Consider the following 27,700-nt stretch of genomic DNA (forward strand, 5'->3'; position numbering starts at 1 on the left):
TGTTAATAGTGTGTTCACTTTACCTTGACCTAATCATTAAAGAATCTGAGAAACCAGCTGATCACAACAGTAAGCAGGTTGATGAATTCTATCAGCTGATCTCAGGTTTATTTGGTGGTAGAGGCATGTTGCACATCACAGTATTCTTTTGGGAACAACACAATTAACAATGTGATGATGGTGATGATAGGTGTCGTTTATAAAGTACTTACTGTGTGCTAGTTACCAGCTAATCACGGCATCATCTCATTTAGTGCACACACAATTCTATGTGGTGTAGGCACTATCTCCATTTCACAGAGGAGGAAACCGAGGCTTATGAGCAGGGAATTTGCCCAAGTTCACAGAGTAATATGCAGAACTGGTGGTACTTCAGCCCAGAGTATAGCTTCTAAACCCTGTTACCACACTGAACTGTTCAGTTCCATTGTGACAACTAGGAACAATCTTCCAGCTGACAAAAGTTAAACTACTTATTTGCAGTCTTTGTATAGCCAGAGGCATACATATTCAGGAAAAAAAAAAGACTAAAAATAAGCCTCTTGAGGGAAGGGACATAGGTATATCTATGGCTGATTCATGTTGATGTTTGGCGGAAACCAACATAATACTGTAAAGCAATTATTCTTCAATTAAAAATAAATAAATTGAATAAAAATAAGCCTTTTGAATGAAATATGGTTGGCTATGTGAGTTTCCTCATGAGCATATGTTATTTTACTTATTTTTTTTTTAACCTCACATTGCCTAGAACACAAATAATGATAGGCACCAAAGGTTTAAGAATAATTTATGGGAGAAATACATAAAATTTAAAAATATCACCCCTGAACATAATAAGTCATCTTTTCCCTGCCCCCTGTCTGGTCTTACAGTTGGAACTCTAGTCCTCCAAAGAAACATAATTTAAAACCCCTATTCTGGATTTATTCTTCTTTAAATTATCATCATCTTCATAACTGTTTATTCCAAAATCTAGTTTCATTGCATATGGTTATTCATGCATTTGGATTTGATCATTTGTTTGTGTTTCCACACATGTGCCTATCATTTCATACCTATCATCTGTCTCCCAGGGAACTCTGCTTGAATTATGGTTTTCCTCTGGGGATGGGTAATCCTCCTGACAAACAGGTGGTCACTGTACTGAAACCAGAGTTAGATCGTATTCACAAATTTGCTCATGAGTCTTTTTTACTCCAGATATTGACTGATTAACCTCTGTTCTGTTGGATTGTTAGGAATAACTTGTTAAGTGCCTGAGGGAACTGCTTTTCCAGAGTTGGTCTTCAAGACAGGATTGATTATTTTGCATGAAGCTGAAAGAATTTTACCATTTAGGATTTCATTTTTAAATGAAATTTCCTTAAAGAGAAGCTGAGGAGTATAATTTTTAAAAACCATTTAAAATATTTTTATAGAGGTAATGCCTGATTATCATTTTTGAAAAAGAAGAAAATGCAGATGAACTAATATTAGCAGCATAAAAAGTGATCTATAATTGTAACTGTGTTTTCTACATTTACTAGTTGTTGGTGGGATTATTGAGGATTTTAATTTTCTGTTTATCTGTTTTTTTTTTTGTTTTTGGCATACATTTTTTCCCCTAAAGAATACACACACACACACACACACACACACACACACACAGACTTACAACAATATTTCTTTTTTTTTTATCAGCATGGAGTTATAACATGATTGATGTCTTATAGCAACTTTTTTCACTTAACATACCACAGACTCCTTTCTATGGCAAGGAGATCTTCATTATAAATATAGATAATGATAAATCTTCATGATAAATGTAGATCTTCATTATAATTTTCCATGAATGCATTCAATGACTATTCCATAGTTTTGATAATTACTTGATTAATTTTTGAATGAGATCTGGGTTATTCACAGTTTTTCACTTTTTAGAAACTGTAGTGGGTGGCATACTTGTCCATATATCTTTTTTGCAGCCCCAGTTTCTTTTCTATATTCTCAGAAGAAGAATCACAAGGTAAAAGGACATGAATACTTTATGTGTCAGTTCTTAGTTGTCAAAAATCTTAAATTATTAGCTACCATTTGCTTATGTGCCAGGAGTGGTGCTAAGCCTTTTGTGCACACTTTATCTATTTAATAATCAGAACCACTCCCTGGAGCAGGTGGTATCTATTTTGTGGATGAGAAGATGGAGGCTTGGTAACCTAACTTGCCCAGATTGACAGAGCTGGAAAGTAGCATTGTGTGAATTCAAACATAGGTCACTGATTCCAAATTCTGTGTTCTTTATTTTACTTCAGAGGAAAAACATGTTCACTATAGAAACTTTAAGCTATCTAGATAAAAAGTCACGTGTAGTTATATTATCTAAAAATAACCACCGTCAACTCATCACTCTATATACATCTTTTCTTTTATGAATACGTATATTGTGCCCTCTCACATCGAGGGGAAAAAAAAAAAAGATCTGAAAGTGCTGCTTATGTAATACTTCTCAGTTTTTATGTCTAGAGCAATTTCATTTAGGGCTGTAATTGTTAGAATATTGATATTTTACCAGAATCCCCATTTTAAAATCTGATAGTCACTGACAGTGTCATTATATTTTTTGCAAAGTGTTTTAGTTTAAGGTAAAGAGTCCTTTTTGAACTTAAGATATTTTTTGATATAATTAGTAAACTTGATCCAGTTGCAGTGAAATCCTGGCACATTCTTTTTTCTTTTTTGAGTTGAGAAACCCTGTGTTTCCTGGGGAGGCTGAAAGTCATTTTAGGGGGTTTGTTAGTAGAAAAGGTATGGCTCAGACGGTAAAGCGTCTGCCTACAATGCGGGAGACCTGTGTTTGATCCCTGGGTCGGGAAGGTCCCCTGGAGAAGGAAATGGCAACCCACTCCAGTACTCTTGCCTGGAGAATCCCATGGACGGAGGAGCCTGGTAGGCTACAGTCCATGGGGTCACAAAGAGTTGGACACGACTGAACGACTTCACTTAGAAAAGGTATACTTTTAAGAAATTAACACTCAAATAACTGTTGCTAGGATGTAGTAAAAGGAAGCCCTAAAATCTTGGGATCTGGCAGAAAGCATTATGACAGTCTTAAGTGTGTGTTGTGTCAGCAGAGACTAACTAGGAATTCCTTTCGGCCATCGTTGTTCACGTTTTTTTTGACGAGTTGGAAGGGAGGAACCCTACCCCCTTTTTGGTTAATAAACTTGACTAATATAGCAGTAGGACAAATTCGATTTCAAATTTTTGCAAAAAAAATCCCCCAAATTCTCAGGTGGCAATGTCCTTCTCATTTCCATCTTAAAAAGAAAGTCAAAAGCACAGAGAAAGACAGCTTGGAACAGAGAATCCCAACAATTTGAAGTGTCAGCTGGCTCATTTAGGGCGAGAAGCTCAAGGTGTAGAGCCTGAGCTGGTTGAAGCCTGGCTCTGCCCCCAACTGGCTGTATGGTTGTTCTCGTTCAGTCGCTTGGTTATATCCGACTCTGTGACCCCAGCAGCTCGCCAGGCCTCTCTGTCCTTCACCATCTCGCAAAGCTTGCCGAAGTTCATGTCCATTGTATCAGTTAACTGGCTGTGTTAACTTATACCAGTTCCTCAACTTCCCTCAGTATCAGAAGGGGGAAAGTGGGATATACTCTGTAGGCATTTGGTGAGGATTACAGATATCCTCAGTGGTAAAAAAAATCTGCCTGCTCGTGCAGGAGACACAAGAGATGTGGGTTGGATCCCTGAGAGGGAAAGATCCCCTGGAGGAGGAAATGGCAAGCTACTCCAATATTCTTGCCTGGGAAATCCCCTGGACAGAGTAGCCTGGTGAGCCACAGTCCATGGGGTCACAGAGAGTCGGGCATGACTGAGCAACTGAGCACACACACAACAGAGACTGTTTAGGAAGTGTCTTGCGCAGTGTTGGGCACATTAACAGGTGTCGTTAGAGAGCAGATACTCTGATTATAGTGTTATCATTAGAGAACCTAATAAACATATTTTATTGTTTTCCAATTTGCCTGCCTATATTGCCATTTTAGCTTTTAATAAAGAATGGGTAGATTGGTCATTTGACCTCACTGTTCTGAAGTTTCCTAACTTTAAAATGAGGGGCTGGAAAGAGATGCATTTTTATTTTATTTTTTTATTTTTATTTTTTTTGTTTTTTTATTTTATTTTATTTTTTTAAAGCTAATGAAATTTTTATTATAAGATTTCAGCAACAATAACATAATATTAAATGAAACATCTGAAATAAGCAGGCCTTCCTGAATGAACTTGTATCATTCTTTTTTTTTTTTTTTAATTTTTAGTTTTTTATTTTTTAAATTTTAAAATCTTTAATTCTTACATGCATTCCCAAACATGAACCCCCCTCCCACCTCCCTCCCCAGAACATCTTTCTGGGTCATCCCCATGCACCAGCCCCAAGCATGCTGCATCCTGCGTCAGACATAGACTGGCGATTCAATTCACATGATAGTATACATGTTAGAATGTCATTCTCCCAAATCATCCCACCCTCTCCCTCTCCCTCTGAGTCCAAAAGTCCGTTATACACATCTGTGTCTCTTTCCCTGTCTTGCATACAGGGTCGTCATTGCCATCTTCCTAAATTCCATATATATGTGTTAGTATACTGTATTGGTGTTTTTCTTTCTGGCTTACTTCACTCTGTATAATCGGCTCCAGTTTCATCCATCTCATCAGAACTGATTCAAATGAATTCTTTTTAACGGCTGAGTAATACTCCATTGTGTATATGTACCACAGCTTTCTTATCCATTCATCTGCTGATGGACATCTAGGTTGTTTCCATGTCCTGGCTATTATAAACAGTGCTGCAATGAACATTGGGGTACATGTGTCTCTTTCAATTCTGGTTTCCTCGGTGTGTATGCCCAGAAGTGGGATTGCTGGGTCATAAGGTAGTTCTATTTGCAATTTTTTAAGGAATCTCCACACTGTTCTCCATAGTGGCTGTACTAGTTTGCATTCCCACCAACAGTGTAGGAGGGTTCCCTTTTCTCCACACCCTCTCCAGCATTTATTGCTTGCAGATTTTTGGATCGCAGCCATTCTGACTGGTGTGAAGTGGTACCTCATTGTGGTTTTGATTTGCATTTCTCTAATAATGAGTGATGTTGAGCATCTTTTCATGTGTTTGTTAGCCATCCGTATGTCTTCTTTGGAGAAATGTCTATTTAGTTCTTTGGCCCATTTTTTGATTGGGTCGTTTATTTTTCTGGAGTTGAGCTGCATAAGTTGCTTGTATATTTTTGAGATTAGTTGTTTGTCAGTTGCTTCATTTGCTATTATTTTCTCCCATTCAGATGGCTGTCTTTTCACCTTGCTTATATTTTCCTTTGTTGTGCAGAAGCTTTTAATTTTAATTAGATCCCATTTGTTTATTTTTGCTTTTATTTCCAGCATTCTGGGAGGTGGATCATAGAGGATCCTGCTGTGATTTATGTCTGAGAGTGTTTTGCCTATGTTCTCCTCTAGGAGTTTTATAGTTTCTGATCTTACATTTAGATCTTTAATCCATTTTGAGTTTATTTTTGTGTGCGGTGTTAGAAAGTGATCTAGTTTCATTCTTTTACAAGTGGTTGACCAGTTTTCCCAGCACCACTTGTTAAAGAGATTGTCTTTACTCCATTGTATATTCTTGCCTCCTTTGTCAAAGATAAGGTGTCCATATGTGTGTGGATTTATCTCTGGGCTTTCTATTTTGTTCCATTGATCTATATGTCTGTCTTTGTGCCAGTACCATACTGTCTTGATGACTGTGCACGGAAATTGATACTGTAATCAGAAATCTTCCAGCAAACAAAAGCCCAGGTCCAGATGGCTTCACAGCTGAATTCTGCCAAAAATTTCGAGAAGAGCTAACACCTATCCTCCTCAAACTCTTCCAGAAAATTGCAGAGGAAGGTAAACTTCCAAACTCATTCTGTGAGGCCACCATCACCCTAATACCAAAACCTGACAAAGATGTCACAAAAAAAGAAAACTACAGGCCAATATCTCTGATGAACATAGATGCAAAAATCCTCAACAAAATTCTAGCAATCAGAATCCAACAACACATTAAAAAGATCATACATCATGACCAAGTGGGCTTTATCCCAGGGATGCAAGGATTCTTCAATATCCGCAAATCAATCAATGTAATTCACCACATTAACAAATTGGAAAATAAAAACCATATGATTATCTCAATAGATGCAGAGAAGGCCTTTGACAAAATTCAACATCCATTTATGATAAAAACTCTCCAGAAAGCAGGAATAGAAGGAACATATCTCAACATAATAAAAGCTATTTATGACAAACCCACAGCAAACATTATCCTCAATGGTGAAAAATTGAAAGCATTTCCCCTAAAGTCAGGAACAAGACAAGGGTGTCCACTTTCACCGCTACTATTCAACATAGTTCTGGAAGTTTTGGCCACAGCAATCAGAGCAGAAAAAGAAATAAAAGGAATCCAAATTGGAAAAGAAGAAGTAAAACTCTCACTGTTTGCAGATGACATGATCCTCTACATGGAAAACCCTAAAGACTCCACCAGAAAATTACTAGAGCTAATCAATGAATATAGTAAAGTTGCAGGATATAAAATCAACACACAGAAATCCCTTGCATTCCTATACACGAATAATGAGAAAGTAGAAAAAGAAATTAAGGAAACAATTCCATTCACCATTGCAACGAAAAGAATAAAATACTTAGGAATATATCTACCTAAAGAAACTAAAGACCTATATATAGAAAACTATAAAACACTGATGAAAGAAATCAAAGAGGACACTAATAGATGGAGAAATATACCATGTTCATGGATTGGAAGAATCAATATAGTGAAAATGAGTATACTACCCAAAGCAATTTACAAATTCAATGCAATCCCTATCAAGCTACCAGCCACATTTTTCACAGAACTAGAACAAATAATTTCAAGCTTTGTATGGAAATACAAAAAACCTCGAATAGCCAAAGCAATCTTGAGAAAGAAGAATGGAGCTGGAGGAATCAACTTGCCTGACTTCAGGCTCTACTAGAAAGAGATGCATTTTTACAACCCCTCTTTCTGAGAATCTTGGTCAGCGCCAGGGCTGTGCTTGAGCTTTATGATGCCAGGGCTCCATCTAGCGGCCAGATGGAGGAAGGTTTGTTTGATTGGTCCATCAGCTCACACTCCACATTGCTAAAACCAGTCCCCTATCAGAAGCATCTGAACACAGTTAAAACACCCACAAACGGTTGTTTAGAAGTCAGAGGATATTGCCATTGTTGGTTATAACTTGTTTGAAACACTTTTTTGAGGATTTTGAAGATATATGCTCACCGACTGTAGTAAGTGCAGCCCTTCATGTTCATATAACGTCCCTTTTTCTAACATAGAATGGAGTTGGGTTTTGCCTGAAATCAGCCTCAGCACATGCCCTGGAATCTGACTGTTGTTCTGTCACTAAGTTGTGTCCGACTCTTTTGTGACCCCATGGGCCATAGCCCACCAGACTCTTCCATCCTTGGGATTTCCCAGGCAAGAATACTGGAGTGGGTTGCCATTTTCTTCTCAAGGGGATCTTCCCGACCCAGGGAGCAAACCCGAAAGCTCCTGCCATGGCAGGCAGATTCTTTACTGCTGAGCTGTCAGGGAAGCCCATTTATTCCTGTTATCGAAGGTAAACGGAAAGCTTTCATTTGGAAATCTGACTGCTAGTGTTCAAATGCTGCCTCTGTCTCTTCCCAGCAGTGTGTACATGAGTCAGTTAACTTTTCCAGGCATTGGTAACTGAGTAAGGTTTATTGAGATGATATACGTGAAACACTTAGCTTAGGGACTGGCATATAGAAGTGCTCAATATATGTTAGGTAATAATGATTATTACCATTATTGTTACTTTTTTCAATGCCCTATTGCCAAATCTGGATACCTGTTCAGTGTTCTTCTCTCAAAAGATATACATAGTTTCTATTGATAGTAGATTTAGGTATATTATCTGTAATGCTGTTTATTTATGATGGAAATTCATATATGTAAAGAGAAGCTCTCACAGCTTTGGTGGAGGAGGGGAGCTGCTGCTGCTGCTAAGTCACTTCAGTCGCGTCCGACTCTGTGCGACCCCATAGATGGCAGCCCACCAGGCTCCTCCATCCCTGGGATTCTCCAGGCAAGAACACTGGAGTGGGTTTCCATTTCCTTCTCCAATGCATGAAAGTGAAAAGTGAAAGTGAAGTTGGTCAGTCGTGTCCGACTCTTAGCGACCCTATGGACTGCAGCCTACCAGGCTCCTCCGTCCATGGGAGTTTCTAGGCAAGAGTACTGTAGTGGGTTGCCAGTGCCTTCTGCGGAGGAGGGGAGGGACAGTACCAAAGAACCATTAGCACACTTCATGACAGGTGTTATCATGGAGGTGCCAAGTGTGCTAGGAAGCCAGGGTCAGAAGACCTTGTCAGCCCATCATACCATGGGAAGGTTCCCATGTCATGAATTCATGAACCCTCTCCTTCCCATTCCTTACACAATAGAAGAGCTCTTGTTATTTCTCCCTTTAGGCTGGGAAATGATTTGAGCACACATACCAAGTAGGGAAACAGATCTGTTTTTTTTTTCCCTAAGTTGAAAATCATGTGTTTTCTCTAAATGTGTATAAGTCACTGTTTCTACACAGAAGATTTTAAATAAACTCTGCATTACTTGTTTGTGCCAAAGTAGCATGGTTTGTTAAAATCATGTATTTGGACTGTGTTAGGCCCATCTGCCAGTTCTGCCTCTATCCCTTGTGCGACCTTGGCCAAGTGTACTAGTTAGGGCTCTTGATTGCAGGAAGCAGAACTCTGGTAAATTAAACCAAAAAGGCACATTGGAATTATGCTGGGGAGCTCATAGCCTCCAATGGAAGGCTGGAAAATGAGATTTAGGAAATGAGCAGGCTCTAAGGAAGATCATATCTCAGCAGGATCCAGGCAGGACTGGAAACCACTTTATTTCAAATAGAAGGAAGGGATCCAATAGAAGGTATTTGCTAGAAACTGAAAGTGTTAGTTGCTCAGTTGCATCCAACTCTTTGCAATCTCCAGGCTCCTCAGTCCAGGGAATTCTCCAGGCAAATACACTGAAGTGGGCTGCCATTTCCTCTTCCAGGGGCAACTACCACACGATTGCACTCATTTCACAGGCTAGCAAAGTAATGCTCAAAATTCTCCAAGCCTGGGCTTCAACAGTATGTGAACCAAGAGCTTTCAGATGTTCAAGCTGGATTTAGAAAAGGCAGAGGAACCAGAAATCAAATTGCCAACATGCATTGGATCATAGAAAAAGCAAGAGAATTCCAGAAAAACTTCTATTTCTGCTTCATTGACTACGCTAAAGCTTTTGACTGTGTGGATCACAAAAAGTTGTGGAAAATTCTTAAAGAAGACCACCTTACCTGTCTCCTGAGAATTCTGTATGCAGGTCAAGAAGCAACAATTAGAAGTGAACATGGAACAATGAACTGGTTCTAAATTGGGAAGGAAGTACATCAAGGCTATATATTGTCACCCTGCTTATTTAACTTATAAGCAGAGTACATCCTGTGAAATTCTGGGCTGGATGAAGCACACGCTGGAATCAAGACTGCAGGGAGAAATATCAATAACCTCAGATATGCAGATGATACCACCCTTTATGGCAAAAAGTGAAGAGGAACTAAAGAGCCTCTTGATGAAGGTGAAGGAGGAGAGTGAAAAAGCTGGCTGGAATCTCAACATTCAAAAAACAAAAATCATGGCATCCAGTCCCATCACTTCATGGCAAATAGACGGGGAAGCAATGGAGACAGTGACAGACTTTATTTTCTTGGACTCCAAAATCCCTGCAGATGGTGAGATGAAATTAAAGGATGTTTCCTCCTTGGAAGAAAAACTATGACAAACCTAGACAGCAAACTAAAACACAGAGACATTGCTTTGCTGACAAAGGTCCCAATAGTCAAACTCACGGTTTTCCCAGTGGTCATGTGTGGATGTGAGGGTTGGACCATAAAGAAGGCTGAGCACGGAAGAATGATGCTTTTGAACTGTGGTGTTGGAGAAGGCTCTTGAGAGTCCCTTGGACTGCAAGGAGATCAAATCAGTCAGTCCTAAAGGAAATCAATCCTGAATATTCATTGGAAGGACTGATGGTGAAGCTGAAACTCCAGTACTTTGGCTACCAGATGGGACCAGCTGCCTCATTAGAAAAGACCCTGATGCTGGGAGAGATTGAGGGCAGGAGGAGAAGGGGACGACAGAGGACGAGATGGTTGGATAGCATCACCGGACTCAGTGGACATGAGTTTGAGCAGGCTCCAGGAGATGATGAAGGACAGGGAAGCCTGGCGTGCTGCAGTCCATGGGATTGCAAAGAGTCGGACATGACTGAACAGAAACTTCCAGGGGATCTTCCCAATCTAGGGATGAAACTCGGGTCTCCAGCTTTGCAGATAGATTCTTTACCTTCCGAGCCACCAGGGAACCCCAAGGAATTTGCTAGAAAGAAAGTTAAAAAGTAAAAGGGCAACTCTGAAAAAAAAAAAAAACAACCCCAGCATATTAAGGAAGAAATAGTTATTGCCTTTAAGGCCAGGGTTAAGGGAACAGAAAGGAAAATGTGAGACCAGCAACCTGGGAGCTCTGAAGGGCTGGTACTGGCACTTGGGGCCTGAGGAGTGGGGACTGTTAGGCTCAGCTGGTGCTGGGAGTGCCAAACTAAGTTGGGGCTTCCTCTCCTCTGCAGAAGCCATGCTGGCAGGAAAACAGAAGGTGTCTCTTCTTCCTCTGGCCTCCAGTTGTTCCAGCTGTATTTTAGTGCCTCCCATTTTTCAAACTGACAGAAAACCAGTGGGAAAGGTAGTTTGGGAAATGTTACATGTACACCCAAGCCTCTTGTTGGCTTGCAATTAAGAGAAAATAGGAAACAACCAGCATATTCAAGGTTCGAGACTGCAGGAAAAACAACCAAGGACACAGTGCAGAAAATGCTGGGTCGCCTTGCTGGCTGCTGCTGCCCACCACGCTTGGAGTCCTGAGTGGTGAATGAGTCCTGAGTGAGGTCATCTCACTTGGTGTGCCCTGAATGGGTTACAGCCGTGGTAATCAGTGTGCTGAGAAATGAGTCCCTTTAAGCCCTGGGGCCGCTAGGTAAGGCTTGCAGTGGTCAGAGCCCCCAGTGGTCACCGTCGTGACTGGCCAAGTGTAGGTCATATGTACAGCTTCCCAGGTGGTACTAGTTGTAAAGAATCCACCCGCCAATGAAGGAGTTGGAAGAGACAATGGTTCCATCCCAGGGTTGGGAAAATCCCCTGGAGGAGGCATGGCAACCCACTCCAGCATTCTTGCCTAGAGAATCCCATGGACAGAGGAGCCTGGTGGGCTGCAGTCCATGGGGTCACAAAGAATTGGACATGGCTAGAGTGACTTAGCACGCAGGCACAGGTCATGCATCTGTAACCCAGCTCCCAGCAATAGTCACATGGTGCTGGACCCACTCACAACATAAGGGGTTTGGAGGCTGACCACCTGTTCGCCTCAAAAAAGAAAATATCTCCTAAACTGATTACTGAACCTCTTTTAGTTAACGGTTACCTGGGGTTTACTATTTTTATCTTAATGGGTTGTTCTGAGGATTAAAAGAACTTGCACTTGTGACTTGGACATAGTAGGTGTTTAGTATACTCTGTGAATGCACTGTAGATTAAAACTATACATCTGGCAAAAAGGCTTTAACTGTAGCTCAAAAGTATTTGTCAAGAGGAAGAAAAAACAGAGTCCTCCCAGGCCTAGTGTGCACCCTGAGGGCCTCATGAATGCCTTTATTTTTGGCTTGGAGGACCGGTGCTCCTGGGATTTGAATCCTAAGAGGTTGAGGTTTTGAACTGTTCAAGAGTTTCTTTACAATAGTCAGATTTTTTTTTTCTTCTTTCCCTCTGATGGTGTTTTTCTCCAGTTATTCAGCTGGCTGTTTTTAGGAAGTTGCTTCGACCTCAGCCTCTGCTGAAATGCACTTTCTTCCTAAGCTCTGTTGAGACTGATCTCTATCTCGAAGGGTTTTCGTGTTCCTGGGTTACATGAGGCAACATACGTGCCTTTTGCTTACACCTTCTGCTTCCCTTTAGGTTATCCTCTTCACGCCCCCGAAGCCTACTTTCCTTATTTCAAAAAGCATAACGTGACGGCGGTCGTGAGGCTGAACAAAAAGATCTATGAGGCAAAACGCTTCACAGATGCGGGCTTCGAGCACTATGACCTCTTCTTCATCGACGGCAGCACTCCCAGCGACAACATCGTGCGGAGGTTCCTGAATATCTGCGAGAACACCGAGGGGGCGATCGCCGTCCACTGCAAAGGTGCGAGCAAGGAGGCCTTGGTGGGCACTGGAAGGGGATGAGACCAAAGGCAGCACAACAGGCGGAACAAAACCAGTTAGCTTCTTAGGAAACAAATGGGTTTGGTTTCAGAACCCTGGACCACCCCCTCCTCCCCGCACCCACCCCAGCTTAGCTGGTAACAGGAGACCCCAGTTCGATTCCTGGGTTGGGAAGAACCCCTGGGGAAGGGATAGGGTACCCACTCCAGTATTCTTGGGCTTCCCTGGTGGCTCAAGATGGTAAAGAATCCGCCTGCAATGCCAAACACCTGGGTTCAATCCCTGGATTGGGAAGATCCCCTGGAGGAAGGCATGGCAACCCAGTCCAGCATTCTTGCCTGGAGAAACTCCATGGACAGAGGAGCCTGGCGGCCTACAGTACATGGGGTTGCAGAGTCTGATATGACTGAGCGACTAAGCACACAGCATCCCTCCCCCCATTAGTCTTCAGCATCGTGGAACCGAATGTCTTCCCTGCCCGTTGCTAGGGAGCGGTAGTGTAGCTGGCTCATCGCTAGCTTCCTTGCCACAGGTGTGTTACTGCCTCTGAATGACTGAAAGACTTGTGTAAATGCATCTCTGGCCTCCAGGAGAGGGTACTTTGGGACAGGAGTCGCCAGATTTGCAAATAAAAATACAAGATGCCCAGTTAAGTTTGAATTTTAAACAGCGAGTATTTTTTTTTTTTTTAGCCTGTCTCAAATATCGCACCAAACATATATTCTGTATTTTACCTGGCAACCATGTGTCAGCTACTCAGAAAGTACGAAATAACCTTTGCTTTAAGCCTAGCTGTTGGGCTTTGAGAAGGCTCGCATTGTAGGTTTTCCAGCACGGTGGAAGGTATTTTACTGGGGTCTTTGGTTTCAGCGAGGAGAAACTGCTTCAGCCATCACAGGCGGAGCCTCTCGTTGCTCACATGCGGCTTTTCGTGCTGCCGCTGGGTGGTGCTGTTCTCCGGGGTTTCGTCTGAGAACCCGGTTTCTGGGGCGTTTTATGCAAATTGTCTAGTAGGTGCTGGGGATTGTCCTGTTCTTTTCCTGTGCCTAGTGCTGCTGTAACTGACTTACTCAGACGAGCATGGCCTTGGTTCTGACAGAAATTAAAATACTGTTTTGTAGGCCCTTGTTTCTATGTTTAAGAATTGAGTAGGTGGAGGTACTTGCTGAAAATGTGAGCAGCAACTGAAAGCCGCATTTTGGGAGAGGCTGGGCGATGGAAACAGCTGCATGTGGCCCCGGGTTCAGCTGCGGGCTCCTCGGTTGGGTCAGGCTTCGTCCACGAGAACAGGAACCCCTTCCTCGCCTCCGCGTTTCTCAGCAGGATGGGGCCCGCGACCGGCTGGACTTCTGTCTCCCGGGTGGTGGGGGAGTGGGAGGGTGGATGTGCTAGGAAGGTGTCTCTAGACTGGTGCTTCCCGTTCTGCCCAGGTCACGGCGGGGTGGCGGCGCTCTGGCTTTTCCCCGTGTGATCCCTGTGCGCCTGGCTCTGCCTCTATCTCATTTTGTTAAAGATTGCCTAGGCCCGAGGAAAAGCCTGCATTTCTCATGCCGTTGGCCAGCTTTTAGTATGCGCAGGGTGCGCATCCGCCAATGTGACTGGAAGGGACTTGAGCATCCGCGCATTTTAGAATCCACGGGGATTCCAGAACCAGCCCCTCGTGGATACCAGACCACTGAATGTCAAGTGTCGGTGGAACTCGAAAGCTAATGAGAATATGGCAGTTGCTGACGTTTAGTAGGAGCTATTCACATGGTCTCTTTCAAAGCTTTTGTGTCATAAAAAGCAGTATTTCTTATGGGATTAATTTGTCCTTATTTCCTAATCAGTTTTTTGGTTGCCAAGGCATGTAGTTTCTCTGCCTGTCATGTCTTGGTGGTTTAGTCGCTAAGTCATGTCCGACTGTTGTGATCCCGTGGACTGTAGCCTGTCAGGCTCCTCTGTCCAAGGGATTCTCTAGGCAAGAATACTGGAGTGGGTTGCCATTTCCTTCTCCAGGGGATCTTCCCGACCCAGGAATCGAACCCAGGTCTCGTGCACTGCAGGCAGATGATTTACCAACTGAGCGATGTCGTGTCTTGGATTGACAAATTCAGGGGAGGGGAAATGCAAAGCTTTCATTAAAACTCATCATATCTCTTGGTGTTATTCCTCACCTAACAAACGTTGGGAAAATAAGACGCTCTGGTGTTAAACATTCTTTTTACAGATATTCTCTTTATTATATCCTTGAGCTGTAATTGTCGACCTTATAAGGAATATTTTAAGAAATATCTATATTTTATATTGCAGGGGTTTAAAAAATATTTTAATCAGATCCTTTAGCAATGAAGTCAGTTCTCATATACGAAGCTCACATTTACAGGTGGTGACATTTTTTTGAGAGTTATTTCATTTGCTTCCACTTGTACACACATGTAGGATTCTTTTGCAAGGATTACACCTTTGATTTAATTACAGCTGTAATGCTTTTAATAGCATACTTAGCTACTATAGGCCTGTTAATTATTTTGACATCTGCCCTAATTAAGTCAGTTTAATTTCCTGGGAATTAAAACAGCATAGAGCATTTTAATTGAATTCTAAGGAGGAGGGAGAGAGACTTATCTGATGTCAAATGAACTTTGGTAGCTGCTGAAAAGAGAATGACTATTTCATGCCTCAATGTAAAGTACTAAAAATAGAGATAAACTGGAAACTAATTTTCTGGGAATGTGCAAAATCTCATAACGATTCAGTATCTGCAGCTTGCCTTCTGGTTGATAAAACGAATGGCCGTGATTTTGTGAAGTTTTCCAGCGCAGATAATCATTAGACAGTGGCAACGTTGTGATGTTTCACTATGTGATTTTTGATGATCGGTAGGGGTTTCAGAAAATGCCTGAAACTGTAAGGCAATCAGCCTTTAACTTGGTATAAATAGAAGACTTTTCAACATCTTCTCTCCCTGTGCCAGGGAGCCCTTTAATTATGAATGCTTTAAAAAATTTGTTAAAGTTTTTATAGAAACTTAGTGAACTGTTCCTATTCTGTTGGGTTGTGGTAAGAGCTCCTGACTATTGAGTGCTAAGTAGGTTCTTTTTATAGATCTAAATTATAGACTCTTTAAAAGGGGGAAGTAACTTTTAGTTTTAGAGAAATTTGAAAAATTTCTGTGCCACCCTTTTCTTTTTGGTTGTGAGTTTGTGTGATGAAGAGCCTAACCAAGGGAGCAGGTAGCCTCCTGTATGGGAGGGATGCAGGGGGAGACAGTGTTATCTTGTAGAGAAGGCCATCCTCTCCCCAGGCTGAGACCCAGATTGGTGACTTGAAAAGAAGTGCTCTGGAAACCGACTGGGCTTCCTGCCTCAGGCTGTCCAGCTGTATTCTGTCAAAATGATTACCTGTACAGCAGTCTTGTCAGATGACTGAGGACTTAACAGCTCTGCAGAAACCTAAAATATTTACTCTGGGCACAAACATGAAAGCCAATAAATCTTATATTAAATGAAGAGAGTCCTACTGAGACCACGATTAAGCTTTGCTCTTTTCTAAAGAATGTTGATGTTTGGGGGCAAAATGAACTTCAGATGAAAACAGGTCACACACATACACAAACCTTATTTAATAAAATAGTGTAAACATAATTTTTAGAAGAGTTAATGGGAAGGGAATGCTAGGCATCCATAAACTTGAGCTTGATTGTAATTTCATTGCATTTTTGATATGTATCCTCAACCTCAGGTGATACTACCCTCAAGGGAGAAAAATTTGTTTTGGGGTGGTAAACAAACATTTTCCTTTTCTATGCAAAGAACAGATTTATACACAGTACATATAGAAATATGTGATCTGTCTGTGACAGTAAAACTTCATGGGGAACAATCAGGAAAAAAAATGCCTAGAGAGGCTCTTGGCTGGGCTAAGATTGAAAAACACTAATTTAGAGACATACCTTTTTACATTTTCACATTTTTGAGACTAGGATGGATCTTAAAATGATTGCATATCATAGTTTAATTTTTTCTTAGTGGAACTTAAATAATTGTGTGTTACACCATTAGATGACATGATTTTTTTTTTTTTGCTGAAAAATTGTGTATTTCCAAATGCTGAGGAGATTAGAGAAGATTGACTTTATTATTTGAAAAATGATAGGAAAAGCTACAAAAGGACTCCTGCTTTAGAAGTGGCGAGATTCTGAAACATGTAAATGAAGCCGCCAACTTTCTCCTATTTCCTTTTCTTTTTTTTTTCCCCCCTATTTCCTTTTCTAACCGCATGGTTTCATGGATGACATTGTACCAGTTTTCTAGGCTAAAAGTATCAGTTGCCTTTCACCTTCCGTGTGACCCAATCAAAATGTCTTTCTAACTCAGCTCTTCCTTGTTACCACTGTCTCTCCCTGCCTCTGCCTGGCAGCCAGCCTTCCTCCCGCCCCAGCCTTCCTGCTCCTCTCTCTGGCTTCCATCTCTGACCTTTCCCATCCCAGAGGGATGCTACTGCCTCACCCAGCTGCTTTTATCATGTCAATTTCTTTGTCCCCAAATATATGGTGGCTTTATTTAGGGCTTTTTGTTGGTTAAAGGAAAAATCAGATATTTATAGGATAATGGCTATATGTTTATTATTAATAGTTGTTGATAATGTCATGAATTCCTAAATGAGCTGAATTTTGCTCATTAGAGCCTCGTCTACATATATTTGAGGAATAATAGCACATATATGCACAAAGTGTGACCTAATCAGTGTACAGATGGAGCGCTGTGCACCTGAATCTGGAGAATCCCAAATAACTCAGCAGGCCTTGGTGCCTTCAGCCCACAATTGATAACCTGCTTCACCTAAATATAGGCTCCTGCACTTGACTCAGAGGTGCCCCTTAATCTGGCCCCTCCATACCCATCTGACCTTATTTTCCGCTCAACACACACTGACACATTCTCCAGGCCATCTGGCTTTCACTCATTGGACCCTGTGCTGAAATTGTCTGCAACTTTCCGATTCTTTAGAGTCAGCTGAAGTCCTTGTCGTCAATGACACATTCTTTGAAGACACCAACAACTCACACACTCCCTTTCTCTGAGAGCCTAGCTTCAGTTTAAACCTAATTTCTTCGCTTGTTGGTTATTATTCTTGTGTCTACAACTGTGTGATAAAGTATTGTGGTCAAAAATTATATCCTCTACTTGCTTATCTCCTTAACCTCTGAGCAAAGCCCTGACCTGGGTTGCTGGTAGACGATCAGTCAATAAACATTTGACCAGCTGAATCAAATGTTTGAAAACAAAGAGCCACTCTGTCATTCTATAAGAAAAAGAGTATATGATAGCAAGAGATTAAGTAGTGGAAAAATAACTCAGCGTAGTGCCTTACTCATAAGTGTTACTTAAATAACAGTTTATGGTGCTGAGTTTAACTCCAAGAAGCCAGATATGGAAAGATTTAGAAAATGCTTATAAATAAGCTCAGTGCTGTATATCTCAAGAGAGCAGGCATCCTGCTTGTCTTCATGTTTCTGGCCCCAGCATCAGTCACGGTGTCTTATACTCAGCGTTCTTAGTATTTGTTGAATGGAGTGACTGAGCAGATGAGCCCAAAGTGGAAAGAACTCTGGGACGATAGATAGCAGGATCCCCAGGGAATTTTAGTCCCGAATTCCATAGTTATTTATTATGCTAATATGAGCGAATTGATTAGTATCTTGGGCCTCAGTTCTGGTGTATGAACAGCAGTCACCGTATTTGAAGACTTTATAGTTTGATCAGATTTTTGAGTATTTTGGAGAAGGGGGAAGCCAGTGTAGGTTTAAAAGAATTGTTTAAATGCAAAGTCCTATCACTTTTATTTCTCTGGAGAGAGGAAAAAAATAGCACAATTTGTGAAAACACTTTGAAGAATGTTTTGATCATGATAGTAACCAGTACTTCTTTGACAATCATTTCTAACTGTATTAATTTCTCCTACATAACAGAAATTGGGTTTGACATCAGGAAAATATCCTGACACAAAAGTTTTTGAAAAATGCCAGAGCCTCAGGAAATGAAACTTGAGCACTTCTTTTGCCTTGGTTCTTTCTCACTGGGCTGCATGCTCTCACAAGGGCCGTGACGGTGTGTGTTTTATCCATCACCTTATCCCCAGCTTCTAGGACAGCACCTGGCAGGTAGTAGCTGCTCCATCAGTGCGTGTTGGCTGAGGAAATAATGAACCCTGGTCTCTGAAAGAGTTACATAGAAGTTAGGACAACCTAATGGAAATAGTATTGAAACAGTCCTGGGCTAGGCAGCTGAGGAGGTCAGATGATGCTTATGGTATTGTTCTATTTGATTCTAGAATTTCTTATTCTACAATAAGTTTAAAAAAACCTCACCATTTAAATAGGTTTAGACAATGACCATGATAATATAATCAGTTACACTTACTGACTTAGCATCACATACACACAAACTGTTAACTGAAGGTTCATCTCAGCCTGGACTGCAGCTAAGGAGTGGGAGCCTGACAGCTGATGTTTTGCAAGTGCTTGTCTGGAACCAGCATTGCCTTAGCAATACTCACAAAGGCAGTCATTCTCAAAGGTCCTTGGGAGTTGAACTGTCCATAATTTTCAAGACCCTTGCTCTTTTATATATATATATTTTATATATATATATATATATTTCCATATGTTTATTTTGATCATATGATCTGTGTTTTTTCTTGAGTTAGAATTATTATTTAGCCCTTGGTCATGTAAAAAGCATTACATTATTGCCTGGGTTTAAACATCTTGCACTGTATTTCAAACCATAGCAATTTCTGGACATGGTATGATTTCAGTATGTTTGTGGATGTATTTGCTGAATTTTGTATTTCTTGTTCTTTTCCCCTCTCCTACAGCTGGTCTTGGAAGAACAGGGACCTTGATAGCCTGTTATGTCATGAAACATTACAGGTTTACGCATGCAGAAATAATCGCTTGGATCAGAATCTGCCGGCCCGGCTCTATTATAGGACCCCAGCAACACTTCCTGGAAGAGTAAGTATATTGTCTCCATTATTACACGGTGTCCTTGTTCCTGATTATTTCTGCCTCTTGTTGCCCAGTTGTGGACCCTGTCAAGCCCGTGGCTGTGAAATGGCTGCATTGTTAGAGAAGGCTGAGCCTTAGTCTAATGGAACATTGTTGATTTGACAGCTAATGCATTCTAACTTTGTACCTTTTATATCTCTTAGATCAGGTGAGAGTGAGAAGAAAATCACAGAGCTATCTCTGCCTACCTCTTTTCTGTCATTTTTCTATGTGTGATCTGGCTACAGTGCAATTTTCTTATATCATCCCACTTGGCACTTTTCATTCTTTTGTTTGCACGTCTAAAAGCAGAATGAGAAAAGAACACAAGACTAAGGTCAGTCAGTGATTTCAGCGACATTGCTGCTCCCCTGACAACTGACTACCCTGTTCATGTAGCTGCAACTTACGAGTAACCAAGGAGGAAAGGAAGAGAACTGGGATTTAGTCCTGGCTGTACCACTAACTAGCTTTATGACTATTATTTAGAAGAATACTTATAAATTCCTCCTTTCATTTATTCACTCATTCATTAACTATTTGTCAAACCCCAGCCTGCAAGGAGGAGAAGTTTAACATGTACGGGTACACTCCTTTCTAGTTTCCCTTTACTTTACAACTTCAGAAATTACCATTAATTTACCCATTAATAAAATGAGATAAAATTAGCACCAGCTAATTTAGGTCCAACTCTAGAATATTACCAATTCGTGTCTTATACTGAAATTTCATTTTTTCCTTTTCTAGGATGGATTTATTTGCAATAGTATTCTTTTTCAGATAATTCCTTTCCCATTTAAATGATTTTATGTTGCTGAGAAATGAATGATCATGAATTACATAGAAATATGCCGTAAGTAAGCTACAAGCATTCAAATGGTTAAAAGAATTTGAGCTGGCTGAGGAGTTACCTAAGTTGCCAATCCCAGAGGGAGAAAGTGATAGGAAAATAAATGCTTTTAGTTTATACCTTAGACTAAAAGAATGAGGTGGAAGTGTAATGAAGACGCAAGGGAAGAATACTCAAGAACAAGACCATTAAGAAGACAATTTCTAGGTTGAATATTGTGAATATTAATACAAATAAAAGAATTGTATTCTTTCAGAGTTTTCTTTTTGTTAGATTCCCTGCCAGTGATTTCCACTATTTTGCCTTATGTGTGCCTATAGCAGGGGACTTGGTGCTGTATATCTGCCAGGGGCTTATACTAATTACTTTCTAAAGTTGAATAAATGGCCTTACAGTTAGAATACAAAAGACATTCCTAAACCAGGATCTTTGGGCCATCTCTTAAAATCATTGTTTGGAAGACACAGTTTAGTCGTTAGTGACGTTCACTTATTCAACAGATACATTAGGTGCACACTCTCACCGGGCAGTGCTCCTGGTTCTGAGGATGCAGCAGTGTAGGTGACAGGCAGGGTCCCTTCCTCCCAGGGTGCTAGTGTTTCTAGTGTGAGGAGCGCACAATAAATAAGTTTTAAGTTTGGTTTCCAAGTGGCTCAGTGGTAAAGAATCCGCCTGCCAATGCAGGAGACTCGAGTTTGATTTCTGGGTTTGGAAGATCCCCTGAGGGAGGAAATGGCAACCCACTCCAGTATTCTTGCCTGGGAAATCCCATGGACAGGAGCCTGGCAGGCTATAGTCCGCAGGGTCACAAAGAGTCAGACACAGCTTAGTGACTAAACAACAACAATGTGAATTGCATCTATCTTTTGAATGTAGAGCCAGGATGGTCATGATGTGCCATTATTTGTTCATATGACTGGATCTGGCATGCAAATATTTCTTAGCGTATTAAGATTTCTGTGTCTGTACGTTTGAAGGACATTGATGTGTGATTTTCTTTTCTTGTAATACTTTGGTTAAGTTTTGGTATCGGGGTTATGCTGTCTTTGTGAAACAAGTTGTGAAGCATTTCCTTCCTTCTCTGTTTTCTGCAGAGTCTATGTATAAAATAATATTATTAGATTTGAGGGGGTGGGATGGGAATGAGAGGGTCATTGGCAAGTAAGGGCCTGCTTGATGTTGGATGGTCTGGAAGGGTTGATCGTCTGGTATGACAAAGGTAAACCAGGATGTGAGCCATGATGGGTTTGGTTCTGAAAAGTTTTTAGAGAGGGATGGATCATCAGTAGAGGCCTGAGTATATGAGCCATCTGATGACTTTCTACCCAGCAATCTATAGGGTCTGGTAACCAAGGGAATACGGAAGGTTCTCTACTGGGCCACTTGCTTAGCTGGGCAGGAGGGGAACATGAGGTACTTAGGTCATCTCTGCTGCTCTGCAGGGCAGTGTTGTGGTCCACTGGGGAAGGGGAGGTGCTGGGCCACAGGGAGCCTGGGGGGTTAGGAGGCCAGACACTTCTGTTCAGTACATTCCCTGTTTCTAATATTCTGCCGGGAAAGCTTATTTAACAGACCTTTCTCCAGGCATTCTGTACACAACCTCAGGCCTTTTCCTAAGCTGCATTTGATGGCAGTAACAGTTTTCCTCTTACCTTTCTCCTGTTGCCTATATTAGTTGATAAAATTTACTTCCTCTATCATGTATAAATCATTATAAGTGAGGGAAAGAGTTCATTTATGATTCTACTTTCTTTTAACAAGTTTCTCTAAGTTCCTAATGATGGAACTTTAAAATAATTTTCCATCCTGAACATGACTGTTATAATTTTCTGTTGATTTTAAGTTTTTTTTCCAATGGCCTTTGACAGATCTGTCCATGTCATCCTTGACCCAGTTTACAGAGGTCCCTCCTTTCTTCCCTCATTTCCTTTATTCCTTCCTTCCTGCAGCAACAGTTGATAATTGTTGAAAGCCACTGTTTGGCAGTGTTCTTTGCACTTGGGATGTTGCAGTAAAAGAGTAATTTCTGACCTATGGAGATGAAGAAAAAGAATGAGAGGGAGGGGAGGAAGAAGAAGGTGCTGGTAGGGGCAGGGGGAAGTTGATTTGCTGTGTGGCTAATAAACAAATGTATCAATTATATGGGCTTCCCAGGTGGTGCTAGTGGTAAAGAACCCACCTGCCAATGCAGGAGATGCAAGAGACCCAGGTTCCATCCCTGGGTGGGAAAGACATCCGGGAGGAGGGCATGGCAACCCACTGCAGTATTCTTGCCTGTGAAATTCCGTGGGTAGAGGAGCCTGGCAGGCTACAGTCCATGGAGCCACAAAGGGTCAGACAAGATTGAGCAATTGTAGTTTCTCTGACCATGATCGGTGTGATACAGAAAAATGAAGCACAGAAGAATAGCAGAAAGCAGAGAATGCAGTTTTAAATAACATGGTAGTGGTGGGATGCATTGAAGGCTTTTGAGGAAAGGCCTCAAAGAAGTGAGAGAGTAATTGGTGGGTGTTCTTGAAAAAAGGGTTTCCCTCCAAGGGAACAGCTGCTGAGCCTCTGAGCTGGACTGTTCCACAGGCCACCTTGGCTTATGGGGCCAGGAGGAAGAGGTCAGAATACACATTCTGCTAGGCCTTGTAGGAGTCTGACTTTTCTTTGGGTGAGATGCAAAGTCATCAGAGGGGAACTTCCCTGGTAAAGTATTGGGCTTGCAAAGCAGGGGACGCAGGTTTGATCCTGGTTGGAGAACTACAATCCCACATGCAGTGGAGCAACTAAGCCCACACACCTCAACTAAGACTTGACACAAACAAATAAATGTTAAAAAAAAAAAATCACCACCCTTAACCACTATGTTAAGAAAAAGCAGAGGATTTTGAGCAGAGGAGTGATGCAATCTGACTACAATACGCACACACACATACAGATACTTTTTTAATTAACAATTTTACTTTGGGATAATTGTACATTAACATGCAGTTGTGAAAAATGACAGAAAACTCCTGTGTAGCTTTTACCCATTTTCTCTTAGTGCTACCATTTTGCAAAGCTCTAATGTAATCAAAATCAGAATATTGACATTGATACAGTTAAGATATAGATACAGTTAACATTTCCATCACTGCAAGAACCCCTCAGGTTGCCTTTTTATAGCTACTCTCCCTTCCTTCCTGCCCACATCCCCTCCTTGACTCCTGACAACTGCCAATCTGTTCTTCCTTTATATATTTTGTCATCTCAAGAATGTTATATATATGGAATCATAGAGCATGTAACCTTTGGGACTTGGTGTTTTTCACTCAGTATGATTCTCTGGAGATTCCTCCAGATTGTTGCTTGTATCAATAATTGTTCTTTTTAGTGGCTGAGTGGCATTCCAGGGAAGGAATGTTCTGCTGTTTGTTAACCATTTACCTGTTGAAGGACAGCCGAACTGTTTCCAGTTTTCAGCTATTATGAATAAAGATGCTGTAAATCTTCATGTACAGCTTTGTTCAAACATAAGTTTTCATTTCTCCTGGCTAAGTGCCCAAGAGTGCAGTTACTGGACTGTATGGTACCTGTTTACTTTTATAAGAAACTTGTCAAACTGTTTTCCAGTTTGGCTGTATCATTTTGCATTTTCACCAGCAGTGTTTGAATGAATGAATTTCTTTTTACATTTGTGAGCATTTTCTGTTAGCCATTCTGATAGGTGTGTAATAATCGATCATTTTTCAGTTTGCATTAAAACTGTAATCATCAATAATAACGAACAACTTTCCGTGTACTTATTTGCCATCTTTATTTATTTATTTTAATTTTAATTTTTACTTTATTTTACTTTACAAAATTGTATTGGTTTTTCCATACATTGACATGAATCCACCACGGGTGTACATGCAATCCCAAACATGAACCCCCCTCCCACCTCCCTCCCCACAACATCCCTCTGGGTCATCCCCATGCACCAGCCCCAAGCATGCTGTATCCTGCATCGGACATAGACTATAATATTTTGGTGAAGCATGTGTTCAAATCTGCCTATTCTTTATTTGTTTTCTTATTATTGAGTTTTGATAATTCTTTAATGTTCTAGGTGCTAGTCCTTTGTCTTATAAATGGTTTGCAAATATTTTCTCTCAGTCTGTAACTTGTCTTTCATCTTCTAAATAGGATCTTTCACAGAGTAAAAGTTAAATTTTGATGAAGTCGAATTTATTAGTTTTTTCCTTCTTTTAGCTCATGCTGTTAGTACCAAATCTAAGAACTCTTTGATTAGTCATAGATCCCCTTAAGTTTACGACTCATCTTGAGTTAATTTTTGTGTAAGATGTGAGACTTAGGCCAAGCTTCATTGTGTCTTTTTCCCATGGATTTCCAGTTGTTCTGGCACCATTTGTTGAAAAGGTTACTTTTTCCCCATTAAATTGCTTTTACATCTCTGTGAAAAATTTCTTGTTGTTCAGTCGTTAAGTCATGACAGCTCTTTGCGATCCCATGACTGCAGCACACCAGGCTTCCCTGTCCTGCACCATCTCCTGGAGCTTGCACAAACTCATGTCCTTTGAGTTGGTGATGCCATCCAACCATTTCATCCTCTGTCACCCCCCTTCTCCTCCTGCCCTCAATCTTTTCCAGCATCAGGGTCTTCAAAAATTAGATAGGCGTATTTATGTCTCTGTTCTGTTCCATTGATATATGTGTTCTTTATTCTGTTCCATTGATATATGGGTCTATTCTTCCTCCAGTACTGTACTCTGTTGATACTGTACGTATGTAGAGAGCCTTAACAGAAGAATGATTCCTCCCATTTTTCCTTCTTTAACAAAACTGTCTTAGCAATGCCAGTTCCTTTACTTTTCTATATAAATTTTAGAATAATCTTGTCCTTATCTATAAAAAAAAAAACCTTGTTGCAATTTTGGTACAAATGTGTTAAATCTCTATATCAGTTTTGGGAGAATTGACATCTTTACTGTTGTTGAATCTTCCAATCCATAAACCCAGCATTTATTTCTGCATTTATTTTTATCTTCTTTGATTTCTTTTATCAACATTGTTTAGCTTTAATCATATCAGTTCTATTTTGTTAGATTTACACCTAAGTATTTAATTTTTTTAAGTGATTATCAGCGATACCTTTTTTCATTTCAGATTCCATGTAATAATTGCCCATATGTAGAAATACAGTTCATTTTCTATCTATATTTATTTTGTATCCTGAAATTTAAGAGAGAGAGAGAGAGAGAGAGAGAGAGAAGGAAAATACATATGTGAATTCCTGGGGATTTTTTGTGTAGACATATGTGTCATCTACAAATAGGGAGAATTTTGTTTCCTTTCCAATCTCTATGTCTATTACTGCTTTTTCTTCCCTTGGTGCACCACCTAGAAATTGAAGAATTGTTCCCAATTTGATCGGGGGAAACATTTAGGCATTCGTGATGCTATATTAGTTGGAGGTTTATCAAGTTGAGGAAGTTCCTCTTTATTTCTATATTTCTGAGAGTTCTTATCGTGAGTGAGTGTTGAATTTTGTCAAATGCTTTTTTTGCATCGATTGATATGGTCATGTGATTTTCTTCTTTAGCCTGTTAATATGGTAAATTACATTAAAAAAAATATTGAATGAGCTTTGCATCTCTGGAATAAACCTCATATGATCTTATAAGTGGGGACTTTGCAAATGTGATCAGGTAAAGGATCTCAAGGTGAAGATATTATTCTGGATTATTCTGATAGTTGGCTGTAATCACAGGGATGCAGGAGGAGTCGGACAAGAAAGTTATGTGATGATGGAAACAGAGATTAGATTGAAGCTGGAGGAAGGGACCATACACCAAGGAGTATGGGCAGCTACTGGTAGCTGAAAAAGACAAAGAAACAGATTTTCCCTTCATAGTTTGCAGAATGAACCAATCCTACCAACAATTTGACTTTAGCTGAGGTGGCACAAGTGGTAAAGAATCCACCAGCCTGCCAGTGCAGGAGACAGAAGAGATGAGGCTTCGATCCCTGGATCCGGAAGATCCCCTGGAGGAGGACATGGTGTGCACTCCATTATTCTTGCCTGGAGAATCCCGTGGACAGAGGATGCTGTAGCCCATGGGGTCTCAAGGAGTTGGACATGACTGAGCTTGCACACGCACATACACAGTGAAACTGAAGATATACTCCTGACATCCAGAATGGTGTGAAAGTAAGCGTGTGCTCTTCTGAGCCGCTGAGCTTGTGGTAGTTTGTGAGAGCAGCTTTGTGCAGGCAAGAAACTAATCCATCTGTGCACATTGTGTAGATTTGTGTAGATAGTAAATATGTACAGTAAGGTACATAGATCCTAATGTGCACTCGGGTATTCCAGACTTCTCTTATTCATCATATTTCTACTTTGGAATATTTGATGTAGTTGAGTCCCATGATTGACATGTTATTTAAGGAAGATTGGGCTGCAGCAATGTATAAGATGAATTTAATGGAGGGAGATTAGAATCAGAGAGGCTGAAAAGGAGACTGCTAAAATCCAGCAGGTGGGGACTTGTCAAAGGGGCTATAAGTTAGACTGAAGAGTTAGAGATGGGCACCAGAGGCTTTCAGGGAGATAAATCTCGAGCTTTGAGGACTGACTAATATATGAGAGATGAAGAGCTTTGAAGTCTGACTAATGGTATGAGAAATGAAGAGCGTGATGTCAATGATGACGCAAAAGCATGAATAAGTAACACGTTCATTAAGGAAGAAAGAAGAGGATTAAAAAGTTTTCTGATAGGTTTTCACCTGTCAAAAATGACTGAACAAGTTAGAGGGATTGTATTCTTTCAGAAGTGAAAATTCCAATCAGTGCTTTTTAGGTAATGTTAATTCTAAATCTGTGACTTTATGAAAGCTGTTTTTCACATTCTTCTAGTCCTTGAACACCAAAATATGTCCAGGTGTTGATTTCTATGCCGTGAAGAAACCTTCCTCTCATGTCACGAGTGGTAAGAAAGATGTTTATTAGCATCCTTGTAGGCTGGTGAATTTATGTACTGGCAGATGAAGACATCTTTTTTGTTGTGGTCTAAAATTTTATATTTAAATTTTTTCTAGGATATAAGTAAAGCTATTTGCAAAACAACCATCAAGTGTTTTTCTTCTACTAAAAGCTCATGTTCTTAAGCTAAAAATACTATTCTGCACCCAAAATAGGTCTTCTACCAAATATCCTCAAAGTTCTAAAAATGCTGCACAAACGTGACTCTTATTACTGAGCCAAGTCTAAACTCATCCTTCTCAGAGAGAGCCTGTAGAATATAAACAGTATATAGATGGGATCAGGCTGCTTTTATGATTTAATGTTTGATTGAATCTTTGCTGTGTGGTAGTCTGCTGACTTCTTTAATGGTTGTGATCCATTAAAACTTTCATTCATTAGAAGGGGTCCTTGCAGGACAGGCATGCAGTTCCCATG

At 40.6% G+C, this 27,700-nt stretch overlaps 1 protein-coding gene across 15 annotated transcripts in view; it reads left to right on the plus strand.

Moving 5' to 3' along the window:
* The window catches only part of CDC14A (cell division cycle 14A), a 183,866-nt gene that overhangs the window by 108,419 nt on the left and 47,747 nt on the right, over positions 1-27,700 (plus strand). For all 15 annotated transcript variants that reach the window (XR_011258734.1, XR_011258736.1, XR_011258733.1 and 12 more), the window contains 2 exons: positions 12,138-12,368; positions 19,250-19,388. Coding sequence is in view for 11 of the 15 variants with exons in the window: in XM_069598887.1 (XP_069454988.1) it covers positions 12,138-12,368; positions 19,250-19,388 (370 nt within the window). In the remaining 4 variants the exon portion in view is untranslated. The remainder of the gene's footprint in view (positions 1-12,137; positions 12,369-19,249; positions 19,389-27,700) is intronic.

The sequence above is a fragment of the Ovis canadensis genome, chromosome 1 (assembly GCF_042477335.2).
Source record: "Ovis canadensis isolate MfBH-ARS-UI-01 breed Bighorn chromosome 1, ARS-UI_OviCan_v2, whole genome shotgun sequence".
NCBI lineage: Eukaryota > Metazoa > Chordata > Mammalia > Artiodactyla > Bovidae > Ovis > Ovis canadensis.